The sequence below is a fragment of the Pholis gunnellus genome (genome assembly GCF_910591455.1).
Source record: "Pholis gunnellus genome assembly, chromosome: 16".
NCBI classification, from domain to species: domain Eukaryota; kingdom Metazoa; phylum Chordata; class Actinopteri; order Perciformes; family Pholidae; genus Pholis; species Pholis gunnellus.
The window spans coordinates 13,450,953-13,467,384 of record NC_136543.1 but is presented as its reverse complement, the minus strand read 5'-3'; the positions used below and the strand labels follow the sequence as shown (position 1 = coordinate 13,467,384).

Genomic DNA, 16,432 nt, shown 5'->3' with positions numbered 1-16,432 from the left:
GCTTTGACTAACTCGATGTAAACCAGGTTAAAGAGAGCTTCAGCGTGCTTAGAGAGGTTAAAACGCTCCGTAGAGCAGAGGGGAACTGCAGTGTTTGGTTTTAGTTATCAGTGGGTTGGTCACTACAAGCGAACCCCGTTCACATTTACACATCGTCATTTAATCTATACTGTTAATATAAAATATTGATTATAGCAGCTTTACTTGTATTATATTAAAGACTAACTGAATGATGAACAAAATGATAATACCGCAGAGATGGGCTGATCTTTTTCTGCGCCTGGGGAACAGCGACTCGGTCCATTTAAAGATCTGCTTCTCTATACGGACCTCCGACTCTAGAGAGGGGGTTACTAATACGTCTGGGGATCAAAACTGTTCTGCTCCACACACACACATGGTTAATCTACTCCGAGGGCAATCAGAGACGGTGTATGAAAATGTTAATAAGTGTCTTTCTCTCTTTCAGCTGTGCTGTTCTGGTGCCTGCTGGACATTGTGCCAATTAAGAATGAGAAGGGAGACGTGGTGCTCTTTCTGGCTTCATTTAAGGACATCACTGACACTAAAGTCAAAGCCATCCACGAGGACAAGAAGGAAGGTCAGTATGAGTATGAGTATGCATGTCTTGTGGAAGATGGGTTGTTATTGTTGTTGAATGGATTCTAATGGCTCCACTCACTATACGAAGCTCTCAAATGTGTACTCTTTGTTTTAGCATGTGGACTTTAGTTATTGAGGCCACTGCTAAGTGCTACAAGTGTGTACCATCTTTTATCCATCAGACCAAATTGCTAGCGTTGCTGGCTATTTTGGACAAAAACAATCCTAAGTGTTCATTGTAATACAAAGTCTGTATGATTGCAACAGTGTTTGCAACCGGGTTTTGTGAGACTGTGGTGGGTGGACCCCTGGGGAAAATCAAAAGGCTATCTATATGATGAATACATTAAAGCATCAATAATTATAATACAGTGATACAGGCTTACCGTAGATATATGTGGTAAGGGCCATTTTAATTAGTATACTCTTACTTTTGGTATTTTAAGTATATTTTGATGCTAATACCTTTTGTACCTTAACTCAAGAAACTTTCTGGAAAAAAAAATACATCCTGTCTCCTGAAATGTTCTTTATTTAACTAAGAGCACACTTTTCTATTGACCAAAGTGCTCGGAGTGCCTCAACATAACCATACAAAACACGAACATCCTTGAGCTGCTATATACAAGTGGCTGTTGTATTGAAAAAGCAGATATTGTAAGAAACATTTTCCATAATGTTCTGTAGTAATATTTTGTGACATGATGTGAAAAAAGTTACTCAAGTTGAATTAAATGTCTTTCAAAATGTAGCTGCAGTAATTATTATGAGCCGGATGAGCCAAAATCGCTAGATTCGATTATAAAGACACACCTTTGTATTGTATCCTTCCTTCCAGGATTTTAATCATTTTCATCATTGATAATACAAAGTTGCAAATTCTACCCGCAAAATCGATTTCCTCAAAAGGTTTAGCTTAAGGGCAACACCTAAGCTAAAGCCAAACGCCTCCTACAAAGCAAAAGGGAAGGTCAATGTGTGCGCATGTGGAGTCAGCAAACCTGACTTTACTCATCTGCCTCCCCTTCATTTGCCTAATTACTCTCATTACTGTAAATAAAGGAGAACAGGAAGCAGAAAGTTATTTTCGCCCCCATAATGAAATGCTTTTCATAGAAAAGGGAAGAGGCTGATGCAGCATGCCTTTAGACAGAGAATAATGGGTTTGAGTCTGACAGGCTAGTAAATGAAAATACGCTTTTAAATCTCACAAAACATTCACATTGTCATGCCCAATAACTAAACTTGGCTTGTATAACGCCAAAGTTACAAAGTGCGTAGAGAAGAACTATATAAATGATGAACGGACAGATATAAACTCACTAACGGCGTTCAGAAAGAGAAACATGAAGAACCTGGAGGTAAACAGACACCATGGCATCAGTGGGGCGTTTCCATCTGCACTGGGGAAGCCTTTCAACGACGGACAGACACTTCGGATGTGACCCTGTTAGCTCTCACAGTGTGGCCAGTGAGGGGGAAACCCAGTCTCCTCTCCTCACCCTCTCTGCTCTCTCTGTCCTTTCCTCACCCGCTCACTCTCTCTCCATCACCTCTTTTTCTCCTCTACAGCTGCTTTTACACTACATTCCCACCTCCCCTATTTGCCCTACACGCCTACATAACCCCCCCCTCCTCTACCCCCACAAGAAGGGCTATAGAAGTGTAGGGAAATTAATCAGATCTAAAAATAAGCACATCTCTGCCTCTGTGCTCCTGCCGTGCCGCGTCCCCAAGGCAGCACCGCGTTATGGATGGGCCCTGTCTGTTCGCCTAGTCTGGGGTCCGCGCACACACTTTCCAACAGGACACTCAAACGCAGTTATCACTTCTTTTCTCCAGCTTTGTTATTGCCGTTATCCCCCTCAAGCCAATCTGGCCTCAGTCCTTTCCTTTGGGTTCAGAATGGGGCCCAGAACCCAGCAGCAATAAAGTGCCTTCTCCCATTACCCATCTGCTCAGTTTGAACACTTCACTCCTACACCATCCACTTTTATATCTACTACAATACACAAGAAGAAATACACACGCAAGCCCACAAGCAAGCGCACACACACAAAGCCACCCCAGTGGCAATCAACCACAGAGAATCTACCACAGTACACTTAAGTGCCTCTCTGCCCCAGTAGCGACTTATCAAAGCTGAAAATTGCACTGTTTAGCTGGAGATCGTGTTCTTACACAATAGCCAATATTTATGGCTTAATAATGTAAATCACAACAGGTAACAGATGTTCTTTGACATTTACGAAAAGAAAATTCACTCAGGAATTGTGCAATTTTCTGAGAAATGACACATTCTTCCTGTTCCATATTCATGTTTTCTCATTCAGGGCGGGATATTGTGTATTTCATCCAGCATAATGACTGATTCAGTCATCAGGAGTTAACATTGGGGGGTAAAGTATTAGTCGTAGGGGGGGATGTGCACAAACGTTTGTGTATTTGTGTGTGTTTACAGAGCGACGGCGCGGCAGGGTGAAAACAGGCTCTCATTTCAGCTCGGCTCGTCTGCGGAGAAGTACGGTGCTCTACCACATCTCTGGTCACCTCCACAGCAGAGAGAAGAGCAAGATCAAACTCAACAAGGTACCATTGGGCCCTTCAAACAACAGGGCAAGACTTAACAGGATGAAAGATCACTCAAGAGTGGTCGTGGGTGGACTGTAACATAGGAAATGAGAAGCTCAATGCTGCTATTTGAAGCACAATGGACACAATCAAAGGACTAAAGGGCAAAAACTCGACATGGAGACGGTCTCTTAAGTAAACAGAACGTGTCGTACTGACTGATGCTCTTCATCACAGATTACCTTAAATGAGCAAGAACAGCAATTGTTTGTAGCATCAATTTAAGCAAAAAAAATCTAAGATCTTTGTGACCAGAAGAAAAAAAGGTATTCATACAGTCCAAATGTCTGAAACAAAAGTCATGATTTAAGACATTATAGGTCCAGCTAGCATTACTGTGATGTCTCTGGCTCTCACTAACCTTAAGTGAAATGCATCCTTTCTCATGTTTAGAGCCAGAAGTTTAAATGATTATTCGCCACTTGGGGGCGGCACAACAAGCTTTAAACACAACATATTATCCTATTGTAAATTAGTATGACGAACGTGTTTTACCTATTGCTGCTGGAAGAAGACACAAAGCACCTTTAGCAGTGATTCAGAGTCCTGACAAATGAGAAAAGTCTTTCGAACACGACAAAAGCGTTGCCCACCTGCCCACCAGGATCTAAACTAATGCACATTCACACACACCAATGGCACAGCCTTCAGGAGCAATTTGTGGTTAAAGGACACTTCGACATTCGGTGTGAAGGAGCCGGGGATCAAACCATCGAGGTTGTGATTAAGAGGACGACCCGCTCTACGTCCAGCTCATGAATTTATATTCGCTCTCCTTTAGCCCTGTTTTAGTGTTCACCTACTTCTGAGGGAATCACCTGGCTGTTAAGCTGCCTAATGCTCCATTACAGCGTGTTCACTCGCTAGTCGCTAACTATGTCAGCCGTTTGATGCTAAGCAGGTAACATACGGTACTTAACCTTTTTACTGAAAACAGCTGCTTTCTGCAGCTAGAAACAAGGCTGACGAGAGTGTGTTAAAAAAAAGTCCCAGACAAATAGCATTAGCCTAAATAGCTTGTAGTTAGTTATTTTTTGTGATTAAGGTGCTTAATTTTGCAGCCTTCTGTCATTTATTCCACTAATATTGTTGAATGTCAGTTAGTTAATAGCTATTGCAGTTAAGCATCATTTGAATGCATGTGTTTGAACTGCAATTGAACACAACTCAACCACAAGTTTAACCAGCTAATAAAAAAAAGCAGTTAGCAGTTCTTAATTATTTTATAAATGGAGCCCGGGGAATTAAATGCCACACAGTTAATATTATTATAGATTCAGGTTATTGGCTTCAAAGAAAAAACTAAACAGCCAAAACTCCAGGACGGGAAGTGCCTAAATCAAACCATAATGTCAGTTAACCTTTTGTACGTATTTGTACTGGAATACATCACAAGAAATGTGTCTTTTTTTACCTTCTACTTTCACAGAATCGTCCACTCTGCAAATTTCAATGTTGTGCGCACGTGAACAGGAAGCACGTCCATGATGCTCTTGGCGGAGTAATTGTCATGTTGTCAGGCTGATATCTGTAATAGCAAGTGAGACCGTGACGGCCTCTGAATTACGATCTGCTTTACTTTTACCTGGATTTAAATATTTCACTCAGAAGAAAACGAGAAAGAACACTTTGCGAAGTATGCTATGTGGAAAACTACATCTGAATAGATTTACCACCCGGTTACATAAAGAAAGCTGGTTTTATGTGTTTTACATTTCTTGTCTACATGGCCTTATCTTGGTTCAGCCGGTGGCTCCATGATGGGGTGGGACCACCAAAACAAAGTAAGTGGAGGTAACTTTTTGCTACTTTATCTGTGTTCTTATCCTGTCCAGAATGTGTTTGGGGATCCGCCTGCTCTGCCAGAGTACAAGGTAGCAGATGCCAAGAAATCCAAATTCATCTTACTCCACTACAGCACGTTCAAAGCTGGTTGGGATTGGCTGATTCTACTCGCCACCTTCTACGTGGCTGTGACGGTGCCCTACAATGTGTGCTTCATCGGCGATGATGACGACCTGACCCGCAGCACAACTGTCAGTGACATCGCAGTGGAGATACTGTTCATCATAGGTCAGTTTCACAATTGGAGACCTGAGAATCATAAACCAGCTATTCAATCTAATTTAAGTGCAATTATAGAGGAATAACAACCAGAATTTACAATAACCAAACCCCCAACCTCCATTTGTCTTTCCTGCCAGACATTGTTTGTAATTTCCGCACCAGTTATGTCAGCAAATCGGGCCAGGTGATCTTTGACGCTCGGCAGATCTGCATCCATTACCTGACCACATGGTTCGTCATCGACCTGGTGGCCGCGTTGCCCTTTGACCTGCTCTATGCCTTCAAAGTCAGCGTGGTGAGTAACAATTGGCTTGGTGCCTAACCCCCGATGTTTCATATAGAACATAATCAGTCGGCTACTTTCACATTGTTGATTTAATAGTTTAATATCTAACTTTTTGTCATTAAAAGTTGTATTTTAAATCAAACATATAACATTTTGATTTCTTTAAAAAGTAAAAAGAAACGTGGAAGGAACGAAGGAAGAATATAACATACAAATAAATGGAATAACATGTAAAAATCTAAATGACAGTAACAGAGACCCAGTCTCTAATCCCCATCAAAAGATACCTGTTATAAAGTGCAACACCTCCAGCACATTTGACATGTCATGAGAATAGATTGCGTGGACTGTTTCCAGCGCTGCTCGAGCGCCTCTTTGATTCTGCGTATTGATTCCACAAACTGTACAAGGGCTGAGAAAACAATCAAACTTGTATCGTTAAAACCTTTTTTCTTTTCTGGTTGACTACATGGGCCCCTTAAGAGTACTTGAATGTTGGAAGAAACGGAGATCTGGAGCAATTAGGTCGACGTTCTTGTCTTGTCTGTGGTCGAATGATATCACCCACTGCACAGTCAGGGGTTTTTGATGGGTTGCTTATGGAGGTTTTTGCTTTTCAGCCTCTAATGTAGGAAAATAGAGGCTGTTTCCACTCACTCAATCCCTGTAATGCAAGTCAAAATGTCCAATATAGAGTTTTGGATCTCATACAATTGCTGGCTGTCAAAGTTTGTTTATTTGGATCCCCATTAGCTGCTGTGTCATATTCTTAGTTGGATGCATATGAAAAAAACACATATAGTGACAAATCAACACTATACGCAATACAATATCCAAAAGTTACACTAATAGACATTAACTTGACAAAAACAAGAAGAAACCAATCTAGTAATAAAAACAAAAAAAGCAGGAATTATTGTAAAAGAAGCTGTGAGCGGAGAGGTGGTCACAGTGACGGGCTGCTCCAGACGAAGGTGCCTGTTTGGTTCCAAACTCTGTTAATGGAAATGCCATGGCGCTGCCAGTAGGATGGGATTCGGGTGGAGAGCGACTGGGCCACAAGTTCCCCTGCCGCCGCCAGGCAGAGCGCCAGTGGCCAGTAGTTGCTGAGCGTTCTGCGTGATGTCCTCTCTCAGGACCGAGCATTTAGACTGATGTCCCCTTTGAGGACAGAAGCCATCTTTCACGAAAATAAGCCAAGGGGCCTCAGCGCTGTCCCTCCCTGGTGTTCGTCTTCCTTTTGTTTTTGTCGTATCTGTCATCTTTGCTTTTTTCCACACATTTCCTTTTTCCTATTTTCCTATTTCCCAGATAATCCCCTCACCTTCCTTTTTTTGTGTGAGCAGCTGCACATTTTGAAGTGTGTCATAAAAAAATAGTGAAAGGATCATTTGAATAAAGTCATCCCTTTGACAATAAATATATAAAAAAAGTAAATATTTGACGTTTTAAAAAAAATTCTAATTAAAAAAGCAGAGGCAAAGTATGTCAATCAAGTAGCGGAATGTAAATTTCACACCTGATGAGAAGATGAAATGCAAATGTGAGTGGCAGGGGTGAGATAGAAGTGGTAGGGGGAAAAAGTTGAAGGAGAAAGTAGCAGGCGGCGTGTGTATTGCTGGGTGGATTGCTTACTGCTCGTGCTGTTGGAGGAGAATGGGACGTGGCACAGCCTTCTCTCTCCATAGGTGTTGATAGATGGCGGAGAGGAGATGGAGCTTCTCCCCAGGGCTCAGCAGGAGGCTTCATTACCCCTCGAGCTGCACCAGTTCTCTATTTCTCACAGCCAGAGTGTGAAAAACCCACCACAAAACAAGACACAGACACGACCTCTGATCAGGACTGTTCTCACATCTCCTCTTAGCTTTGTTTAAAAGCGCTGATTGTGTAATTCTCTCTCTCACAACACACAGTTCCTCTCTCCTCTTTTGCCATCCTTACTTTGTTGCCCATGTCTAACTTCCCTGTCTATTTATTATAGTTATTACATTATATATTCCTTTTTCCGTAGAATATCCGCCCCACTTTTTCAGTCTCCACCTGTCCCCAGTCACCACCCCTACACACACACACACACACACACACTACACAAATACACACGCGACATACATCCGTGTGAGTGTATACGTGTGTGTATCTCCGATGGGAATACACGATGGCAAGCCCCAAATGATAGACTGTCAGTGGAGATTGCCTGAGGAGCAGGTGCACAATAGATGACATTCACGTCACTTCTACAGTGGGAAAGGAGTAAAAGGGAACTTTGAGGGAACATTGTGAGTGTAAGTCAGTCGAGGGAAGTTGTTTGAGTGAGCAAAGACAGAAAATGAAGGAAGCACGAGTGGAGAAATACTGTACGGCGATGGTGAGCATTGGGGATAAAAAACAAAAACTAAAAAAACACACCTGTGAGCAATGCCTGATTGATCTAATTGGTCGTTTTATAATCAAGGACTCCTTCATCGGAAAATCTTCATATAGATCATAATGTTGATGTATTTGCAAGCATTTGTCGAGGTCTAATTATAGAATATGAGAGAATATGAGCAGCCACTAATGTTGGAGAGGACATGAAGCATGGTTAAGAGCTTTTCACCACTTCAGGCAGTGTTATTAGCGTGTGTGTGTGTGTGTGTGCTGGTTTATCACTCTTCCCCTGAGATTAACTGTCTGTAAAACGGGGAGACGATCGGCGCCAGCTCCTCACTTTCACAGTTTCCGTTTCGCTCTCTTCATATCTGTGTGTCTCTCTGACTTTGCCCTCAGCAGAACACCTTCAAATCTCAAGAAATGAAAAGGGAGTTATGTAGTTGTGATACTGAATCACTGCTTTGCAAGGACTACTAACCATGTTGCCCTCTGGAGCTATAGTTGTGGAGAGGGAGGTGAAGACAATGCTTTGTTTTAGTGGCATCTTCAATGTACGCCTCACAAATGATACCCGTGTATATGATAACAGCCTTAGAATAAATTCACCTTGGGTGCTTGTTCTTTATCCCCAGGTGTCAGTGGTCCACCTGTTAAAAACAGTCCGTCTGCTCCGTTTGCTGCGGCTGCTCCAGAAGATGGACCGCTACTCGCAGCACAGCACAGTGGTCCTGACGCTGCTGATGTCCATGTTCGCCCTGCTGGCCCACTGGATGGCCTGCATCTGGTACATTATCGGCAAGATGGAGATGGAGGCCAACGCCTACAACTGGGATATCGGTGAGTGAAGGAAAAATAATCAACCCTGATGACAATAGGTTGAGACAGAAGGCACTGAAAGCTAACAGCAGTGGAGGCTTTAGATGAGAGATTTTTGTAGAAGGCAGGGGCTTAACCTCAGTCCCGCAGCAAGAGTGGCAGTTTATACAAGTGATCTTAAATGGGCCCTTATAGCATGACATGCATACGGTTGTGCTCTTGACACACATGTGTGTATACTCTGTGGTTTTGTTTTACTTTATGCGTGCAGTAATGAAGCCAGATAATGTGGTTTCCTTTCATCTCGGTTGTTCTATCCGAGGGATCTGTCATCCAGCGTTGCAGCCAGCGCCGCGCTCTGTATCGAATTTTATGAGCAATAATCTATAGAATAAATGACTCATGGCTTGAGGCTCACAATAAAGGCTGTAAAGAGGAAATGTTGTTTTTTATTGATCTTCTGGCATCAATAAAAGAATGCCAATTTATTTTACATTTGTCAGCACATAAATCTCGCATGTATTCCGTGTAAGAGACCCTTCCGTTTTCTACTCCTTGCATTTTGGTGTTTTCCGATTTCATTTCTGCTTCATGTACTTCATGTGTTGGGCTCGTTGACGTGTCAATACTCGGGTGAAGTTTCGTGGCTCATTATTTCCAAAACAACAATGGTTCTGAAAAGCTATCAATGCTTGAAACCTGCAGTTCTTTTTTTTAAATCAAGGTAGACGTTTATGTACATGTTTCTGTCTCTGAAGATACACTGCAGTAATATGATAATCCTCGTAGAGCAATCGACCTGACCCCACATATTGTATTGGGAGGTCCCTGCTAATAACTATGTCGTTGAATCATCATGCCTCATCAGGTTGATTGGCTGTTTGTCTTGGTTCCTCAATATTTCAGCGAACTGCTAAATTAAGTTTATGATTTCCTCATCGATTTTATTGATTCCTTAAGTCTGTTGTGAAATCCATATTGGATGGAAAATATGACAGCAACAATTACATCAGCTGTGTGTGTGTGTGTGTGTGCGCTTCCACGCAGGTGCTTGTGTGTGTTGTAAAAGTGACTGAGCGTAATTCCCCCTCAGCATCCAGGTCCCTCGTATAATGAGGCACCCTGGGATGATCTCTGGTCAGTATCGATGAGCTGCACTGCTTGCAATTACCTCGCCCCAGTGTCTTCATAACTGTTTCCGGGTCAGCATTGACTGGGTCATGAGAGCAATGCAGATTTTTCTCCACCAATTACTGCATTTCTGTGTCATAAAAGAACAGGTCAGTGCATGATGTGTTGTATCCTAATTATGCATTTCTGATGCCGAACTGAGCGTTGAAGTCAGGCAGCTATGAGGGAATTCCATCCAATTACCTTTCATCAGTGTCTGCAGGAGACTCTCCTGGGATCAGCTGCTTGTCCGCACACCGCGCTGACCAGGGATCAGTTTTGGTTCCCAAGCATCTGATCTGCTTCCACTGTTAAGTGCGTCGTTCTAGATGTAGCACGGAGGAAAGCACTGCTGTTAGCTTTGTCTGCATCTGTATGCTTCACTGCACTGAGCTGTGAGATGAACACTGCAGCTCATTGTAAAAAAATAAGCACGGAGACCTTCAGGAATGCTAGAAGATTGGAAACTTTAAAAAATGGTTTTGTAATAAGGCATCTTTTGATTACGGTGTCCTTATATTCTCGCAAGTTTGCCTCTTAATGACCATACTCTTCTGATCATGTTACTGTCAAACACAATGAGAGTGCATTAGATACCAGCTATAACCATCTATTTCTCCTTCCATCCATCACTATCCCCATTTAAATACAGGATGGCTCCATGAGCTGGGGAAGCGTCTGGAGTCGCCGTACTTTGCCATAGGAGGCGTGAACGGGAACGGCAGCGGCCCCGCCATCCGCAGCGTCTACATCGCCTCCCTCTACTTCACCCTCAGCAGTCTGACCAGCGTGGGCTTCGGCAACGTGTCGGCCAACACTGACATCGAAAAGATCTTCTCTATTTGCGTCATGCTCATAGGAGGTACACAGAATTCACACACGTGCATGTTGTGTTTTCTAAAAATGTAATTTGCTTTTTAAGACATTACTTTTAGGTCCACTGTGATTTTACAGCATATACAATCATACCGTGTAATTATATTTACATCTACATGCTAATCCATGATTGGTTTAAAGATTCAATAGTAATATGGACACAATCAGATTACAATAAGACATGTAGACAGTTTTTTTTCTTCCAGTGGCAAGTATTAAACAGACCTTTGCAAGATGGTCGGATCCAGCTAAAACTGGATCGTTACTCTAAGTTTAGATTTTTGGGATAAATAGAGGTTACCGTGGCGGGATTTTCCCTGTGGACGCTCCCCACACTGGTTCGGCTAAATAGTGAAATGTCTCTGGCTGCCTGGGGGCAGTAGAAGTCACATATGCAGACCACACACACACACACATCCCGAAAACCAACACAAAACACCAGCAGAGGATAGGTCAAACCCAATGGGTTTGTAGAAGCAATTTAGTAACTGTATGCCTAAAGAGGATCAATGGCACATGTCAGAAAAAGGAGTTAGTGACACAACAGTGACACTCGACATGGAGTCTGTGTTCAGATGAGTGCAATGTACCTGCGACGCAGCTGGAAACTGAATGAGATTAGGAGAATATATTATCTAAAGGCGTCTAAAAGGCAGGTATCTGTCAAACCAATTAAATCAGCTCCGCTCAGTCCCGACACTGATGTTCCCATCTGGGAGGTTGCAAGACATGAATGTAAATACAATTTCCAGCTGGTTGACTGCTTTGTCTGTTTATTTCCCAAACGTGGACAAGTCTGCTGTCAGTAGATCGGCGCATTTTATAAATAAAGAGAAAACTGTGGTGTCGGATAAATTGCTGCCAAATGCAGGAAGGACAGCAGGCAACAAATCGCCTACTGTGTGAATATGTAAATTAACAGATCTTTAATATCATTGCTTCATCTAGAGTGCGATGGATCTGATCATAATTACATGTGTGTATTCTGATAAGTCGATATGTTGCTTGGATGCATTCTTATTCTTTCAGCTGCACTTGTGAGCAAATGAAAAAGTAAATATAAAAACATAATTCAAAGCAGTAAGAAGGTTTACTTCCATAATTTATAATCTTCCACAACGTACGTTACAGTAACCGGAGCAAAGTAATGCTGTTTCCAGTTTGTTTCTGTAAGACACGACTCCGACATGTCCCACTGCAACGCACGGCTCAGGAAGCTGAAACACGTAAGGGAATATATGATATGAATATATGATGAGAGAATATATATTGGTATTTTTTTTTATTTGCTCCCAAGTCCATTTCACACCACCAGGGTTACAGATGAAAGAATACGGCTAAAATATTGTCACACACGCCATCAGAATACATGTACAACACATAAACTTAACATAATACACACGTGTAGTCAGATGTCGTGCTCTAGATGACACAGTAATATTATAAATCTGTTAATTTACACATTCAGCATGGTCAGCGATTTATTGCCAGCTGTCTTTGTGCATGTGTCTGTTCAAACTGTGTTGCTTTTAGTCTGTTTTATGACTTTAACTTCTTTTGTATTTGTGTCATATACATCTCTTTCCTACGTACCGAGCTTTGATTGGTCAGTAGGCGGTGCATTTATACGAGTTATCTCCAACATGGAACCTGCTCCGGAGCAGGTTCCATGTAACCGTGCTAATCTATCCAGGTGAGAAGTGAACCTCCGTCGTGGAACTGAAAATCCAGAGTTAAACCTAAATAATCCCAAACCCTGCTTCGTGACAACAGGCCCCTGGTTTAAGCATATCCCAGTCATCCCTTTAACGCTGCACTGCTCTCTTTACCGTTACTGAAACAACCCCCGCTGTTCCTCTTCGCCCACTTTGGTACTGTCGCGTTTACAGGAAGCTACACAAAAAAATATTTCCCTGCTGGTGCCAAGCAAGCTGGCATTAAAACAGGAAACGGTTTTCCATATTTTGGATCGCTGTCTATTTCACACAGTTTCATTCATGCTTATGCTCCATTATCTCTCCTCTGTCTAACTCTCCCTAATCCATTTCCTGTGCTCTCCTTCTACACCTGCAGCACTGATGCATGCATTGGTCTTTGGTAATGTGACTGCCATTATCCAGAGGATGTACTCACGGTGGTCCCAGTACCACACCAGAACCAAAGACCTCAAGGACTTCATACGTGTCCATCACCTGCCGCAGAGCGTCAAGCAGCGAATGTTGGAGTATTTTCAGACCACCTGGTCGGTCAACAACGGCATCGACTGTAATGAGGTACCACACGCACACATATACACACTCACATTAGTATAAATCCTCACCCTCCTTGTTCTGTTAACTCCTGTTTTTGCCAGCATACAGGGATCAATAATTCATCTGAAAGATCACATACTTCTCAATCCTCATCATCCACATTCAAACCCATCATACAAGTGATAATATGATCAATACTACATGATCCTCATCAATGTAAGAGCATGATGTTTCCCTCAGCACTGACTGACGAGGAGGGGACAGGAGACAAGAACAGAAAACGGTCTTACATGGTCATTTGTGGATGACAGGATATTTTGTACCCTGGGGGTTTAAATCCTTGAAGAGGTTTTTTCTATAGGTTGCTTGTAGTTGAAGTCGCACTCAGTTTGAGTGCGACGTACGATGAATGTGTGGAAATTGGAGATGTGTGGGGATCTAGGTGACATGATTCCAGGACCATGCATGTCAATACACATGACAACAGGACATGGCACTGAACAACATAAACAACAACATGGCATGAGGACAGCTCAGAGAATAGACGACCAGAAAAGGAGGGGGAACAACACCATTTCTTGACAAACCCAGGGAAAAGGAGGCAACCAGTTAGTAGTCTAATACCAGCTCGTCCCTCCAGGCTGTGAATGTCTGCGAGACAGCTGTCAGAGCCCAGACCAGCGCTGAGATGGAGTGATGATGATGAATCCCAGACAGATGAATTATAGATGGGCCTGTTGATTAAAGTCAGCCTGGCTCTGATGACTCATTGATCGACTCTATGTATGACGGTGAGCTCCAGATCTTAGTCCCGTCAAAGAGACGTACAGATTGATGATATTCAATGATTTGACTGGTCTTTTTTTAACTGTGAGAGGGGCCTTTTCAGATCGTATTTGCGTGTTGTGTGTGTGTGTAGCAACTTTGTATTTGTGTTGATTTATACAGTAGCATATTAGAAATATTCGTGATTCAGTATTTTTTAACAGACATGCCTATTCTGAGCTATTATCAAGGTTTTGTTCCTAAATGTACTATATATTTACTATAGCACACAGTTTACAACAATGTCCTGGAAGAGGGAGGTTTTATAATTTTGTAGGAAGTTTTTTCTTATCTTAGGGTCTAAGAAAATATATAGGGTGTTGTGTGTTGTGTAGATTGTAAAAACGCTCTCAGGCAAACAATTGACTTTGGGCTATGTGAATAAACTTGCCTTGACACTAATGTTTCCTGTGGTACAATAGCTTAGGAATCAAATCAAAGGCAACCGAGGCTGGAAATGTAATCACTGAGTTGCAGCATGGCTGTGCTTTCACAGCTGTCGTGCTCTCCTCACTCTTGCCTCATTCTCTCTCTCTCTCTCTCTCTCTTTCTTCCTCCCATCATCTTTACAGCTGCTGAAGGACTTCCCGGACGAGCTGCGATCCGACATCACCATGCACCTTAACAAGGAGATCCTGGAGCTGTCGCTGTTTGCCTCTGCCAGTCGCGGCTGCCTGCGCTCCCTCTCGCTGCACATCAAGACGTCCTTCTGCGCTCCCGGAGAGTACCTCCTCCGACAGGGCGACGCACTCCAGGCCATCTTCTTTGTCTGCTCCGGATCCATGGAGGTTCTGAAAGACGGCATGGTGCTGGCCATCCTGGGTACGATAAAGGAATGGGAGGAGAAGAAGGATTATAGTTTTACAAAGAAACTCTTGGCAGCAAGCTTCATATTAAAGCTCTGTGCGGCTTATTGTGATAAAGCTGGCAAATGAGCATCATTGTTTAGAACTAGGAGCATCACTATAGCCTAAAGGCTACAGCTAGAGCCTATTGTTATTAAACTCCTGGAAAAGCAACCCTATAGATGAAAATTTATTTCAATATTATGTTCGAGCAGCTAGTCAAAGACTTACCTCTGCATGCAAGATGGGGGAGCTGGTTTAACAATTAGGTGAGATGTTGAAAACAGACACAAACATTCAACCCCAGATTGTGTTTTATTATATATATAAAGTATATATTATGTTATATACACCATTCAGAGCATCCCATGATTGTGCAATCCCATACAGGTTAAGCCAGTCCAGTCTATGTCTGTCAGATTATGGTCAAGTCTGTTCTACGGCATTGTAATTCAGTCCTGTCCAGTTCAATCTGTGTTGTCCGGTTCAGTTGAGTACATTTCATCAGTCCATTTCATCAGAGTTAGGTCATTTCAGTTTCATCTAGTCGAAGCCAGTTCAGTACTGTCCGGGCCAGTCCATGGTTGCTGAAATCAGTCCTTATATGCTACTCAAAGCCACCATTGGATGCATTTTCAGTTGCAGTGTTAAATTTATATTTGATCCGCAAAGGCAGCAGCTAATTACTATATCCCCTGCCACCATTGACTTGTTTGCATTTTACAGAAACAGAATAATATAAAACTTACTAAGTGCATCTCAGTGGTGGCATAACCCTGGAATCAGCAATTCCAGATTGCCGTGATGCTAAAATAGAAATGCGCTTCTCATTAATGGAGAAAGAAGGTTGTAAAACATTTGCTAAAGCTGCAATTCAGCTCAAACAAAGAAAATATGTTTGGGTGTCTTCAGTCATTATACTATAATAATCATGACGATAAAAAAAGAGTTGTGCTATTAATGCAGTAGAGGTCATTATGTGAAGTTCTAATGAAAGGAAATTTAATTAGATTATATGGAAGAAAGGACTGTTTTATATACGTATTTATATTTAAGCTAGATGAAGAAATTGGTCGAGCAGACACTTCGAGCACAGCAGATGGACTGCTTAGAATAGATGATAATCTCGTCACTGTGTTTCTAAATCCAGTGCAAAAGTGATAGCAACCAAATGCATATTTGTAATATCAAAAGCTCTTAGGTTAGCATAAAGACTGGAAGCAGTGGCAAACAGCTAGCCTGGCTCTGCCCAGAAGAATCCTTCTAGTACCGTTCTCATCTTCATTAAAAAACTACTTGGAAAATTGCTTTTGGAATTAATTTAGTGCTGCTCTTCTCACAGAAAATGATCCGTCATCATCACACCCTTCCTTCAATACGTCTGCACACATTTCTACCTGGTGGAAAATTTCCTGTTTAAGTTATGCACACACATTGTGTGATAGTCTGAGTATGTAATGAATTGCTGCTGAATGCATCTGAAACAAGATGCGAACACCCCGCAGTCTAGTTGTATTTCCAACCACTCACATCTGCTGTGTACCACAACCTCTTGTACTGAGTGACCTTAATGGCTTTTGCTATCTGACCTTCATGACACAGAGTTATAGAACAATCTGGCACAAGCATGTGTGTCAGGAAAGTGTGTGTGTGTGTGCGTGCGTGCGTGCGTGCGTGCGTGCGTGCGTGCG

The 16,432-nt window shown here is 42.4% G+C and overlaps 1 protein-coding gene across 1 annotated transcript in view; it reads left to right on the top strand.

Moving 5' to 3' along the window:
- Positions 1-16,432, top strand: part of kcnh8 (potassium voltage-gated channel, subfamily H (eag-related), member 8) — a gene marked incomplete at both ends in the record, with an annotated part of 43,200 nt that overhangs the window by 15,354 nt on the left and 11,414 nt on the right. Inside the window, 8 exons of the mRNA XM_079175711.1 lie at positions 470-601; positions 3,065-3,192; positions 5,070-5,307; positions 5,439-5,596; positions 8,590-8,794; positions 10,596-10,805; positions 12,893-13,092; positions 14,469-14,718. Of these exons, the coding sequence (XP_079031837.1) occupies positions 470-601; positions 3,065-3,192; positions 5,070-5,307; positions 5,439-5,596; positions 8,590-8,794; positions 10,596-10,805; positions 12,893-13,092; positions 14,469-14,718 (1,521 nt within the window). The remainder of the gene's footprint in view (positions 1-469; positions 602-3,064; positions 3,193-5,069; positions 5,308-5,438; positions 5,597-8,589; positions 8,795-10,595; positions 10,806-12,892; positions 13,093-14,468; positions 14,719-16,432) is intronic.